This window comes from Saccostrea cucullata, unplaced genomic scaffold, assembly GCF_032062105.1.
Source record: "Saccostrea cucullata isolate Sc308-1 unplaced genomic scaffold, CSIRO_AGI_Scuc_v1 ctg6304, whole genome shotgun sequence".
Classification (NCBI taxonomy): domain Eukaryota; kingdom Metazoa; phylum Mollusca; class Bivalvia; order Ostreida; family Ostreidae; genus Saccostrea; species Saccostrea cuccullata.
Window position 1 is genome coordinate 95,844 of NW_026934199.1, and position 14,142 is coordinate 109,985.

At 34.1% G+C, this 14,142-nt stretch overlaps 1 protein-coding gene across 1 annotated transcript; it reads left to right on the forward strand.

Moving 5' to 3' along the window:
* Window positions 1-3,367: 3,367 nt before the first annotated feature.
* LOC134240111 (uncharacterized) lies at window positions 3,368-13,782 on the forward strand. Its single transcript, XM_062722209.1, has 5 exons — window positions 3,368-3,651; window positions 3,741-3,859; window positions 8,497-9,460; window positions 12,163-12,255; window positions 13,475-13,782. The coding sequence occupies exons 1-5, from the start codon at window positions 3,393-3,395 to the stop codon at window positions 13,780-13,782; spliced, it is 1,743 nt and encodes a 580-aa protein (XP_062578193.1). The 5' UTR covers window positions 3,368-3,392.
* Window positions 13,783-14,142: the final 360 nt, after the last annotated feature.

The window sequence follows — 14,142 nt, forward strand, 5'->3', positions numbered from 1 at the left end:
TTTCTTTAAAGGTATATTTGAACAAACATGTTTTTATTTATATGGAATTTCTTATTATTTCCACCAAAGTAGTATTAGTTTTGATTTTCTAATGTTAATTTAGAGATTTGACTGTGGGAATCATAAGCACATTGAGTAAAGTAGACTTCGGTTGTTTTAAAGTAAAAATATACATGTGTTTTTTTTTTGTTTAAATTATGTAATTATATTTCATTCATCTCTCTATCGTCTATGTTTTTTCATATCAAATCAAATGAGAGACAAAAAACCAAAAGCGAGATAAGGGAGTGTTTTAAAAAGCACTTCTAGTTAAAGGGATTTGCCAGAGAATCAACAAAACCAGTTATTTCTAAACTATCCCACATTTCAAATTTAATGATACCCCTCGCATACTCTACTCTCTAGAAAGTGATTCCTTATATTTCCATTTTTTTGTGAAAACAAATAGTAAATTTAGAAATTAAAAATGCAGACAAATAGATTTAAATTACACATTCCGAGTGTCAGCTTCAATAGTTCCAGCATATTGACGTCACACAAATACAGCCGCACGAGATTTACATGTACATTGAGCCTTCTCAGCTCCTGACGTATCACTTTGCGAAATTGAGATGCCGACAGAATGACCAAGAAATCAAATAAACTAAAATTCGAAGAATTATTACAGAGAAAATAAAAATGAAATGGAAATTTTGCTTAATCAAGTAGGGGAAGCTAAAGATCGAAAAGTTGAAGTCATCGCGTTAATCTTAAAGCTTTTTTGATAGATTACCATTCATGTCTTATTTTAGTTAAATATCCAAACATGAAATAGAAGTGTAAGACTCCTTAGTATTTTTTTTATTATTTCAAATAAACTTAGATCGAAATATATAGGGATAACGAACAGTATCCAAGCACAAAACTTCATATAACAATACAAAATAAGAGCAGAGCCGACCAGTCACACGCGCCGTGTGCTTCTTGTCATGATCGGGAAATAACGGAAAAATCAACTTACATGTAGTGTGTAAATGATGGCTAAACAATAAGTAGAAGGATATGGAGATAACGAATAATATTCAATATCAAAGTTTCTTAAAACAATACAAAATAGGAGCAGAGCAAACACGGACCTCCGAAACATCAGAGGTGGGGTCAGGTGCCATAGAGGATTGAGCATCCCCTGCTGACCGATCACACCCGCCGTGTGCTCCTTGTCATGATCAGGAAAGAACGAAAAAATCCGTTGTCAATTCAGTGTATAATCAATGAACTAAAAATTAGTATGAAAAACGTCAGTCAGCATTTGACTCAATGATAAACCGTATTTGCTGACAAGGTCATTGTATCAACAATAGACCTTACGAAATGATGACTTTAAACGAGACTACTGATTTTCTTATATCATCAACTTGTTTGTTAATAATTTACCTCGTTTTAGAAATTTTTCGTTTGTAGATCTTGCTCTTATTGCTGCATAAGTAAGGGAAGTTGACGATAGAAAAGTTAAAGTCATCACGTTTATCATATAGCTTGGTTGGTAGATTACCATTAACGTCTTGTTCGAGCATGAAATAAATGTGTCAGACTATGTGGTATCTTTTATCTCAATAAATATTGCATCGACGTAGGAATGGAAATTACTATTGTTTATTATATTAATTTTAACAATAACTTTTGAAAAAATAAAAAAAACAGAAACAATAAACTTTTGAAGCAAAGCACACATGCACCCCTCAATTTGTCAGTGATTTAATTTTTTTTATATTTCCAATTTTTGTATCTAAATTTTAAGTGAGATTCTTAATGACCTTCCTTTTCTGATAAAAATAACAGTTTTGGAGGTATCTCATTCCTATTTCGTTTGAAATTTGATGATGGACACTTTATCATTAAACAGACAATCCTTTGCAGAGATTATTAATCCTGCAATATTAGGCAAGGAAACAAATAATCTTTCGTGCGTTCCAATGATAACGTCTCCATTTCTCGGAAACCGTCAATAGAAACATAATTATGGAGATAATAGATAATATTGAAGCTCAAACGTCAATTAAAAGAATTCAAATCAGAGGCAAAGTAAACATGAACTTCTAAAACATCATAGGTGTGATCAGGTATCATAAAGGAGTGTGCATCGTTAGCCGACCGAATACACACATCTTGTGCTCCTTGGCTAAATCGGGAAATAACATAATTCAATGTGTAAATAATGATCTAAAAATTGATATGAAAACATCAGTCAGCATGCATTGGACATAATGATAAGGTGTATTTGCTGATAAAGGCATTTTATCGACCATAGATCTTCCTAAATGGTGACTTTATACGAGACTATTCTTGTTTCATTAATTTTTTTGTCAATAGCTAAACTTGTATTGGAATATTTTCGTATGAGAATGCTCTTGCGTATTAAATCAACTGAAAACATAAACCCTCTATGCAAGCGATTGGTATATATTGATTTTCAAGGGAAATTGACTTAAAAAGTTTTATTTTATTGCGAGTTCGATTGCAAATATCTATTAATTTAATTTGAGAAAACACCCTCATAATATTTTATTGCTGAGGTGAAGGCCACAACAGGCATTCGTTTTTATCAAATGGATTCCTATTTAAATAATATTTGCTGAGAAGTAATATAAAAAGGTCGTTTTGTAAAGGAGGGCAATGGGTACCCCTTGGTATTCCAAAAATTGCTTTGAATGCATAGTAACCAAAAAAAAAAAAAAAAAAAAAAAACATAAATATTGTCGATAAAGAGCTCCAAAATCCTTTCGAATTCCTCAGTTTAATCGTGTGTAGAACTAGAATGTTTTAACAAAGTATGTTCGTATAACAACAGTCCCAAGCAATGAAAAAAATGGAGCAATTAATTTGAAAAAACAACAGTCTTCAGAACACTTACTTACCAATTGTATTTGCAAATAAGTCTGTTATATAGAACAAGATATCTGTGAAATATTTAATTCAATTTATTATCTTGATATTTTTGTAACAATAACATATTTTTCAATAGTCCTTATAGAAATTGTTCGTACAGAAAATGATGTTCTTACGTATCAAATCGACTGAACCATTAACTCTATAGGCAGGTGAGAGTGGACTATTACTACACAGTCTGTGAATAATATTGCTAGTATGTCTATAGAGACGCTCACAAAACTATTTGAGATTTACACAAAAGAATAAGCATGCATTAAACATACAAATATTTTTAATATGAAAAAAACCTTTTCTTCAAATATATTTATTATAACATGATGATATCATGCCGTTTAACGTGGTTTTGTTGATCCAGATGCATTATCACTATCTCTACACTAGACTTTTATTTGCATAACATTATTTAATCTTTGTGGTAAGGCGACTGCATTCTTCTATTCAAAGACAAAAAGAAGTATCAAAGAATGTCTTCGCTAAAATTGCTTTTCCTAGAGATATTAATACTGCAGAATGTTTCAGCAGAGTGTGATTCAGAAAATGGACCACCAGGGACTCCAGTGTGTGTTTTTATTTCAAATCCACCTTATGAAAGAGCCCAGTGGGCAACGTGTGTTACAAATACATACATTTACTTAGCTTCCAAAGGAAAGTTCTCATGTGTAGAGAAACATGCAAAATATTGTTATTATCAGTGCATGCTGGAGGATCATGAAGATGAATCAGGTATGTTTTATTTTTTATTCTTTCTTATTTAGGAGCTCAAAAAGATGGAAAATTACCAATATACGAATTATGTTTTCATTTAATGATAGGAACTGTTTCTGAAGACTGTGAGTGTAATGAAAACCAAACCCTGCCAATCAATAATCTTCCCAGCTGGTGTTACAGTCCTTCTGGAGATAATTGTTCCTGGTACTCTCAGTGTTTGGAGGTATTTTACGTGCGATATAACAATACATCTCACAATGTTTAAAAGTAATTTAACAACAGAATTTTGTACTACAATGAAGTTGGAAATTATTTTTATTAATGTGAAACCTATTTTGTTTCCTAGATTAATATTCCAATTACATTTGTTTATTATAAACATAAACGATTGTTCCCTCTGCTATGAATTTAACAACTTCTTTATGCTACAAATAATGACCATTATACTGATATGACCATTCAACGACTAGAAAAAGACAACTGAACTGAAGATTTTTCTAATATACGTTTTGTAAACGTTTCCCCCTTTTGTCAGAGTGCCGGTTTAGGGGGCGTGACAAATTACTTCTGTACTGATTTTAAGATTCTTAAGACCTTGACCAGAGGAAGAAGAAAAAGAAAACTTGCTGTGGCCTTTAACTCGAAAATCAAATATATCGACGGACGTATTATCAATAAACAATAGTTAATTTCATTCGTATGACGGGTATTTTTTGCGGGTTTTAACTTTGGCTTATTTAAGCGATTTATAGTGAGCCGCTAAATCTTAGTCGCCAAATTTGCACCTTTCATTATCGCTACTTAATACCAGAAAAAAAAAGATTTAAATAACCTTGATTAGTCTATTGTATTAGCATTTTAACGTTCATCTGGGATTGCCTTTACTCAAACTAATGTGTTAATTGTTCTATGAAACGTACTGAAACTTATATAAAATATGAATTAACTCTCTTTTTTAATGTCACAGAACTCTGTGTCTGCCAAAAACTGTTTCGACAAAATTATTTGGATACCTTTTAAGCAAGCAAAACGCCACGTTTTCCATCCGACATAAAGAAACCCGCTATACGCGTACGGTATAACAAATTGCTATATTTCAGAGTACTTAAGACAAAAGACCATGCAGTCTGCACATCTGTTTCATATTTTGAATATTTTACAGACTATAAACGATGAGGACAAACGAGATGACTTGGTTTTTCCATCGTCGACTTTCCTTATTAATGTACTTATATTTCTCTTGCGCCTGAATATGGTATTAACGTCTCCCTATAAAATAATCTGAAAGAATTGTGTAAAGAAAGGCTTCAAGTTACCTCTTTCCATCAGATGATAGCCTATTTGATAGACTTCGGCCTAGGGGCTCATATTTTTTCAAGGTTTGCAGAGTTTCATTATCTAAACACTCTATGTATGTTTTTATCTTAATATTCTTTGATTTTTTTTTAATTGTTGTAAGTACCTCATTTATTTTCCTGATCAGCAGTTTTTGTTCTTCAAGTTCTGATTGCATCCTCGTATTTTTTTTTAAATTTCTGATTTTGTTTTAAATTATTTGGTTAAATTGTTATTTTCTTTTTTAATTTTCATACTTTAATTAACAAAACTTTGATTCTATCTTAATATGAGCTTTCTTTTGACTGTGGGATTTGCCTTCTTTTCTTTTGTCTAACAATTTCCGATTGCAATTTAAAAGTTTTTCCTGCTTTTAAATGTCATATCTTTTTTGGTCAAAATTATCTTTTAAACAGCAATAATACCGGAAGATCCAAGGTGCATCTTGCAATTTTTGATTATCCATTGTCAGAAACCCCCTTCTTCTCTTAAGCTTCGTTGACACTTTGATAAGAGAGATATCTCTAAATGAGATAAAATCCTTTACAAATTCTCAAGTTTAAAGTCTATTTCTTATCAATTTTGACCTTCAATTTACGCTAGTATTGTTTTTAATTTAACAAAGGATGGAGATATAGAACAGTATAAAAATTCTTGAATCATTACAAAAAAAGCAGAGCAACGTGGACCTACAAAACGTCAGAGGTGGGATCAGGTGCCAAAAAGGAGTAAACATTCCCTGCCCATCAGTCACACCCGCCTTGTGCTCCTTGACGTAACCGTCGTCAGTCCAGTGTATAAATAATGAACAAACAATGAGTATGAAAAAATTCAGTCATCATTAGACTCATTGATATCTCACATGATTTCATCAAACTAGATTCTACAATACGTAAGGTTGCTTCTGTATAAAGAGTGTACTGCAGAAACTTGCGAGTATTCCCTATTTATTGAGAAGGACATTCAATACCCGCGTTATTTCTAAATTAAGACCCTGCTTCGTAGAGGAATATGTTTACGGCGGGCAGGACCCGATTAGCATCATTTTAGTTGACCTTTCTATTTTATTAATTTTTAAATGTGAATTACTATCGCCATTTTGCAAGAGAAAGGTTAGAACAATGAAAAGCACAATGGCTAGTGCACCTTGCACACCATTTTGAAAGATATGTTGTAGATATTTTACATGAAATACCAGATAGAATTATGTCACTATTATCGCACTGCATGTGAAACATTAACGACCTCCATATGTTTAAGTCTCGTTTACAGTCATCATTTCGTAATTCTATGGTCAATACAATGACCTTGTCAGCATGTACTGTTTATCATTGAGTAAAATGCTTACTGACGTTTTTCATACTAATTTTTGATCCTTTATTTTTCCGTTATTTCCCGATCAGGGTTAGGGTTAGGGTTAGTTAATTGTTATTGGTGAATTAATTAATAAAAATTGTATTGAAGTCTATGGTTACAAACTTTAAAAAAAATACTTCGGGGAAAAGATGCATTTGAACTTTAATAAAGAATGACGATTGAAAACGTTTTATTAATCAGAATAGTTTTATAATAATTGATTTTTTAAAATCAATTACAGAGGGGGAAACCCTTACCAAACATAAAGGCCATAAGTTATGACACATCTCACACTTACATGCAAATAATAATCAAAATGGGAATTACGATTGATTGATTGATTGATTTTATATTGTTTAAAGTCCCCCTTGAGAATTGTTCACTCATATGGAGACGCCAACACTTGCCAGTGGAGAGCTGCAAATTTTGTCATTTACTCTGCACTCAGGGCCTTTGAGCTTGGAAGGATCTTTTTCGTGCCACCACGTACTGGTCACGAGACATTGGTTTATACATTCTCATCCGAAAGACCGGGGTATTATGTGCATATATGCATATACTGAATTTTAAATACCTTCATATTTGTTATGCATTCAATTTTATTGAATTTGTTTGCTATATAAGGGATGGGATACATTAACTTCTTTAGCTAGCTTCTGACTGAAACATATGGAGATAACGAATTGTATCGAATGTGTGACATTATCAAAGATTTGCCTTATATTTCTTATAGTTTGGGTAGTACATTCCAAGGGTTGTCAGGACATTCCGTTATTTAAGGTCTTCCATGCGTTTTACTCAAAGCCCCTTAACCATTACACTTACATCAAACTGTGTAAAATATTTAAACCCCCCTACATCCCCTTCACCCAGGGGCCATTAATGGAACAAACATGAATTTAAACTACCTGGGGATACCTTTTTTTTTATAATATGCCCAATCATGACTTTGCTGATCTAGTGAAGAAGATCTTAAAAGAAATTTCCTACATATTCCTATGAGAAACTTCGACACGTTCTTGCAGCCCTGTTCTACCTTCTTGGTTAATGATATGAACTAACTTTAACCTACAGTATGTGAGCAAGCTTTCACAAAAGTATAATCTTTTCTTGCCCCGTGTTTTTTCTTTAAAAAGATGCCATGAATTATTAACTATCTTGATCCTTTTGTAAGAGGGCGCGGCACTTCCTGTGAACAAACATTAATACCCGTCATTCAAGTATAGTATTTTGGCAAGTTTGGTTGAAATTGACCCGGTGGTTCTTGAGAAGAAGTGAATATATGAAAAGTTTACAGACGCCAGACGGACGCCAGACACTCTGATCAGAAAAACTCACATGATGTATGTTCATTACTGAGTATGTTATTTGACTTTATGTTTTTATATTGTGATTGTTTTTCGAGATAGGAGGCATTTATCTTATATAACCTTATTAATGTCTTATTTTCCTTTTTTTTTAACCCTTATCCTGCGGTCAAAGTTTTGGCTTATCAGTTCCACTGCTGCGGCGAAAGTTAAGTGTAAACAGATATCGAAGTGGATGCATACTCCCTTTACTTATCAGCTTATAGCATCCTTATCTTTGATGCAATCAACACATAAGTTGTGTGTAAAATATGAAGAAAAGAAAGAGCTTTTTATTCATATAAATTTTATTTCTATATTCCTACAATTTATTGCATTTATGTCGATTTATATTTAACAGTATGGATAATTGATAATAAGTCCGAATAACTATTTAAATGCTATAAATATCAATTATAATGATACATTAAATATCATTATATTAACTTTAGATAGTAGCTTAATTATATTCCTTTTAGTGTATAAACTTATTTCTTTTCTTACAAAGCTCCGGAGACAAAAAGCATGCATATTTAGGTCAGCCATTTTGGAATATTTCTTTGTTCTGGAGTACCATCTATTTTGGATGGTGATTATGTACATGAATCTTTCTGATTGGTGTATATTTTTACAAATTCTAAACCATTGGTTTATATTTATACTTGTTTCATTCATTGACATGGGATGCTCTGCTAAAAATAGCAGGTAAACAAGCATCAGATGAGGAAACCCCTCAAAACGACCTGAGGTCGCGATCCGCAGCAGCAGATCAGATAAGCCAGCGCGACTCAGTGTCGCGATTAGCAGGATAAGGGTTAATTAGAAAAAATTCCCATGCCAAGACATGCATCAAACATCATACGCCATTAACAATGGTGTTAGGTTTTGCCAGCTTTATCAAGATCACTTTAAACAGTTCTCACCAGCAGGTCGGAAATGGATTAATGCTGTTCGTGGATGCTTACAAGTGGCACTTGTACCCTTATTGCGCCCTTTTCGAGAAGTAACTTGTAATGAAATACAACAAAAAGCATTTAATTCTCATATAGAATGCTATGTGTATCCCAATAAAGATGTGCCATCCTTTTGTTCTTTACCAAACCATGACAGATTCAAAGCCCTTTTCACAGTTGGACCTGAACTATATTCAAATTGTGTAAACAAAGTATATCGGGAGGCATGCGCAAATATCTATGAATCGGCCAAACAATTGGTGAACGTAGTATATATTAGTTGCCCTATTCATGCAACTGATGATTTAATTAAGAATATCCAGATCATATTTTCGAAATCCGTTGAGAAAACAAAAAGATATCGAAGATCACCTACACCAACGGACGACTACGATGCAGGAACAGACCTGATAGTTACAATTGAGAAAAGATTGCGATGGAAGCTACGCGGAGTCACGTGGATAGGGTATTTTCGGAATAACACATTGGACACATCAAACGAAAAAATAAACAGTTTTCGAACATTTCATATATTATTAGCACCAAGCAAATTGTACAACTTGAACTATAAGACGAATGTTACATTGAAAATAAACATGACCGAAATTTTGAACGAAGTAACTTTTTCATTCAAGAATGGTAGCTTCACGTCAAATATGATAAATGGGATTTCCATTGAAAAATATAATGTTTGTGGAAATAGGAACTGCTCCGAAATTACAGTAGAAGTGAAACCATTAACCTCCGTCGTCACAAAAGACCAAAAATATACATTTTGGACAATGGAGAATGAAATCTTAGTAGTAGTTGGTTCAGTTTTGTTCTTAGTAATATGTATAATAGTTTTTGCTTGTTTTAAGAGAAAAAATATGTAAAAAAAAATGTTGCAATTCAATTTTTCCTTTCAGTCTTATATAATTGAAGAATAAACACATTTAAAAACAAGCAATAGTTAAGTTCTTTATTACAGTAATATATAGTTTGAGAAGTATTTTATTCATAATATACAAATTGTACAATATGAATATGGATTACAGTAATATATCAATTTAATCTGGTCTTTTATATTAAATCACGTACCACTATAGGTTCATGTCTTTAAAAAATGGATTAAGAATTTATCTTTTACTACGTGATAGATGATGTCTGCTTAATAAAAATGATATGCATTGATGCAAAAATACTCAATATTTTCCTCCCATTTGTCACAATTTTTATGGCGTTCTACTATTCCATATATTACGAGCCTAACGAGGCTTTTTGAATGATATTTTAAACCCTAGCATTAATTTACCGAGTAACGTTTTAAAAGAATTTTCCGGTCCTTAAACTTGGGACTTAATAACTTTAATTAAGGAATCACTGTATAGTTAGAAGAGTATGCCAGGGCATCAACAATAGTGGGAAACATGGGGTAATTTGCATAACGGGCGAAGCCCGTTATGCTAAAATTATCCCATGTTTCCCACTATTGTTGATGTCCCTGACATACTCTCCTAACTAGACAGTGATTCCTTATATTTCCATTTCATTGTGAAATAAAATTATAGATTTAGATTTAAAAATGTAGATATAGATTTAAATTACACAAGGACTCCCATGCGGATTTCAATAGTCCTCGCCCACTGACGTCAGAAACAAAGGAAGCCGCACGAGATTTACATGCATATTTGGCCTCCTTAGCGTCAAGCACAGAGACAGATGCGCACGAGATTTGCATGCGTTAAGGGCCTTCTTAGCTCCTGGCCTATCGACCTGCCTAATTTACATTCCGGTAGAACTGTCAAGAAATCAACTCCGGTAAATTTCAAAGGGTTATCACAGAGAAAAAAATTAGAAATGGAAACATTATTAAATATGCTACAAAAAGCGATGCATAGCTTTGTGTATTTCGAATATGCAATTCGGCCTTTGAGGATGCGTTAGTGATTTTAGCATAACACTTGACCTAAGAGAGGGTAAATAAACAAGAGCAACTAAGCTTTCAGGGTACTTTTGTTCAGAGAGCAGAGAGAAAAAGACGGATATTTAGGATTTAAGATAAGCTGGGTGAATAGCCTTACATTTTATCAATTTTAAATGGATTGCCAGATTGTAATCTGAATATTACTGTTCGTCCTGAATAATGACAACTTGTGTAAAACTTCTGTTTTCAGAGGCTGACATAAGTAAAATGTTAGGACTAGATATCGGGATGGACACTGCTAGCCCGAATAAGGCATATCATGTGTCTGTTCTGTGGCATTTTTGAACCCTCACTTCCTTTTGTAAATAGTAGGCTGACCTTCAAGTGTGTTTTCTCCTAGAAAGCGAACGACAATGTCTGTGTAATTTTTAAGGCTAATCGTTTAATACAATCATTTAAAGAGGAAAGTTATTTAATTGCTTTATTTATCAAAAAAAAGCCGGAAATCCTGTAAATAACAAGGTACCCCTCAACACGTTACGAATTCTGGTGGCTGCAGTGTGTTCTCAGTTAAATACTGTGATAACTTGATGATTTCTTTTAAGATTAAATTTGTACTTCCTAACACTTCCATAACTGAGTTGTATTTTAGAAAATGTGATGGCTTCTGTAGAGAAGGAATCTACAGGAAGGCTTGTCTGAAAACATTGAAAAAAGCAAACGCCAGCTGGGATACAGGGATATCTGAAAGCAGGCGTACCACATCAGGCGATGGCTACCAAACGTCAGGTGCAAAATCTGATCACATAAGAATTACTAGCATCCAGAAAAGTGACAAGCCTGGTTTTGTCGTCAATGAAGAGAGTCTGAAGAGCCCAAATCCAAAGTTAGTATCTAGCACGCTATACCTTCATTTCTGGATAATTTCCTTACAGACAATAATACACGTAGTCGCCAAAAACTTTAACTAGTACTTACAGGTGTAAAAGCAGACACATGTAACAGCATATCATCCTCATGGAGGGGGGGGGGGGGTAGTGGCGAACTTTTCTCAAGGTTATGTTCTTTTTACTTTCCTTGATATTTCTATACTGTTGTCAAAAGTTGGGGGGGGGGGGCAACCATCCTTTCAATGGACATTCTTTATAGTAAAGGTAATGTTGGCAGAAAAAGGGGGGCAAGCCCCCCTGGCCCCCTGTTGCTACGTCCCTGCTCGAGATGTATTCGACAAATTATCTGAAGGAGAAAAGTGCAATTACAGATTAGTCTGCATGTATGTAGAGGACTTAAGGAGAGGTTCTCCCCAATCAGACGGAGCTGTATAAAACTCAGCTGGGTGATCGATGACAGAAAGCTTCAAAATCATTACCAGAACTCGGACAAATTATAAGAAGGCTAACAAATTTAGCTGTTTTAAGAAAAATTAATAAATGAAATTCGGGATAGAGAAATGCAGTTGAAAGTAAATTATGCTAGGTCAGTAAATTTAAAAAAAGTTGTGACGCATATCGTATAATCAGACACGTTTACTGCTGCTGACAAACGTGTGCAATGAAAGTCCAACGTACACGAGGTCTACACAGAAGAAACCTGAGACATAGGATCCAATTAATTGCTGTATTGACTACAGTTGTGTTAGAACTATTAAATGGGTGGAATCGAGAGACTAAAGAGAACAATGCCAGGGTTAATCAGACTCAATGTCAAGAAACTGGTCGAAAAAGTAAGATTATTTGGCATTTCTGTAAACCCTACCCCTTAGGCCTAACCCTTAAAAACATGCAAAGGTCAAGTGCTTTAGTTATTAAAAAATTCTTGGTCCGGCGTCCGGCGTAAAATTTCTTGGTAAGTCTGAAAGCAAATCCGGTGTACCTTTATCATCATTTAACATCTCCTGTCAAAAAGCATCCAAGACCTTTACACACACATGCAAGCAGAGGTTGATAAGTATGTTAATGACATGTAAGGAAGAGATGTTCTCGAAGAGTCAATGAGTCCGTGGTCGGCTCTAGTTGTCTTAATGAATACTGGGAATCACTTTTATTCGCGAGAACTTAGTTTTCGCGTAATTACGCGAGACGGTATGCTCGCGAAAATTTCATTCTCGCGTATGATAGAATTCCTTAAGATTATATTGAGCAAAAACCACAATTCGTGAAAATTTTGTCTCGCCAATAAGTCAATAACTTTCTTGCGAAAAAAGGTGTCGCGAAAATTAAGTGGTCTACAGTAGATGTTTCAATAAAATTCTGCATTTAATATCAAAACATTTAATGAACCCATATTGCAAAAATTAATGAAATAAATAAGAATTTACCACTGGAATTTATCTATTCACACACAGTACCACCACTAGAGACGATGCAATTAATGGAAGACTTAGGAGACATCTATGTCGATATCGTGTGAACGTTTATCTCTTGGAAAAAGTTTGCTTTGGTTTCTTATCAACAACTACTGGACCCAAGCAGGAGCGGAACGAATCTTCTATATGATTCCACACGAGACTGAACGTCCATCATCGACCGACTGAGCCGCAGTTTTCACTCTCAAACTATGATTCCGACGAAGTTCTGACTCCTATTGTGGACTTCACTCACCGGCTCCGGCACAGAACATTGTTAAGCGGTTTATTATCCTGGCACTGGGATCTGACAGCCACTGGAGGATCACAAGTTTTTTACTAAAATGGACGATCCTACATAAAATTTGCTCAGCTGCTCGCCTGTTTTACTGGAAACGAAGTTTTGATTGGAGGTAACTTTAATTTGCTATTAACAAACATCAACGAATAAATTAATGAAACATTAAGATGAAGAAGTCAAGAACGAAAATCCATTAAACAATTCCAAATAGGATCAGAGCGAACAATGGCCTCCAGAACATCAGAGCACAACATTTTGGTTCAGCAAGGCATCAACAGCTTTACACCCATTGTTCAGAAGCTAGGTCACATGGATTGTATGATCGAACAATCCATCGGCCTGAGCGAATGCTGCGACAACCACGGCTTCACGAATGCAAGAGTGCAAATACAACAGAAACAAACTCTGTAGCCTCTAAAGACATGCAACTTTTTGAGACCAGACACGTGAAAAAATGGAGTCTCTCTAAAACTGTACCGGGATACAGCTACGGCTACAGACAAGAGAAGAGGCGGATTACTGTCCAGGACCATCTTACACCAAGACCCAGATGTATATCCTGCAAACTCCCCCAAAACACAATGGGAAAGACAAATCAAGATTGATATTTTGAATCCTAAAGAATGATTTACTATTTATTTTGAAGAACCAACTAATAGGTATGTAATATAAATTTCATATGCAATTCTGTTGCATATTAGACAATATTGAATTGAGTATATTTTGATAATTATCAAAGTTAACTCATATTCATGACTATTGAGTAATGAGTGGAGAATCTAGAATCTTGTCCAACAAATGTTTGATATTAGAGCTTCCTGAAAAAAAATAGCTTAATACTGTAGATCATTTAATTTTCGCGACACCGTATTTTTGCGAGATAAATATTTACTCTTTAGTAGCGAGACAATATTTTCACGAATTGTGGTTACTGCTCTATATAATCTTAAGGACTACTAGGCCTA

What these genes read in the sequence shown, in the direction of transcription:
- LOC134240111 (XM_062722209.1), top strand. Translation starts at nt 3,393, where the DNA reads ATGTCTTCGCTAAAATTGCTTTTCCTAGAGATATTAATACTGCAGAAT. An exon ending in GGATCATGAAGATGAATCAG is followed by an intron (nt 3,652 to 3,740) that starts GTATGTTTTATT and finishes ATTTAATGATAG; the next exon opens with GAACTGTTTCTGAAGACTGT. An exon ending in TCAAGAAACTGGTCGAAAAA is followed by an intron (nt 12,256 to 13,474) that starts GTAAGATTATTT and finishes CCCATTGTTCAG; the next exon opens with AAGCTAGGTCACATGGATTG.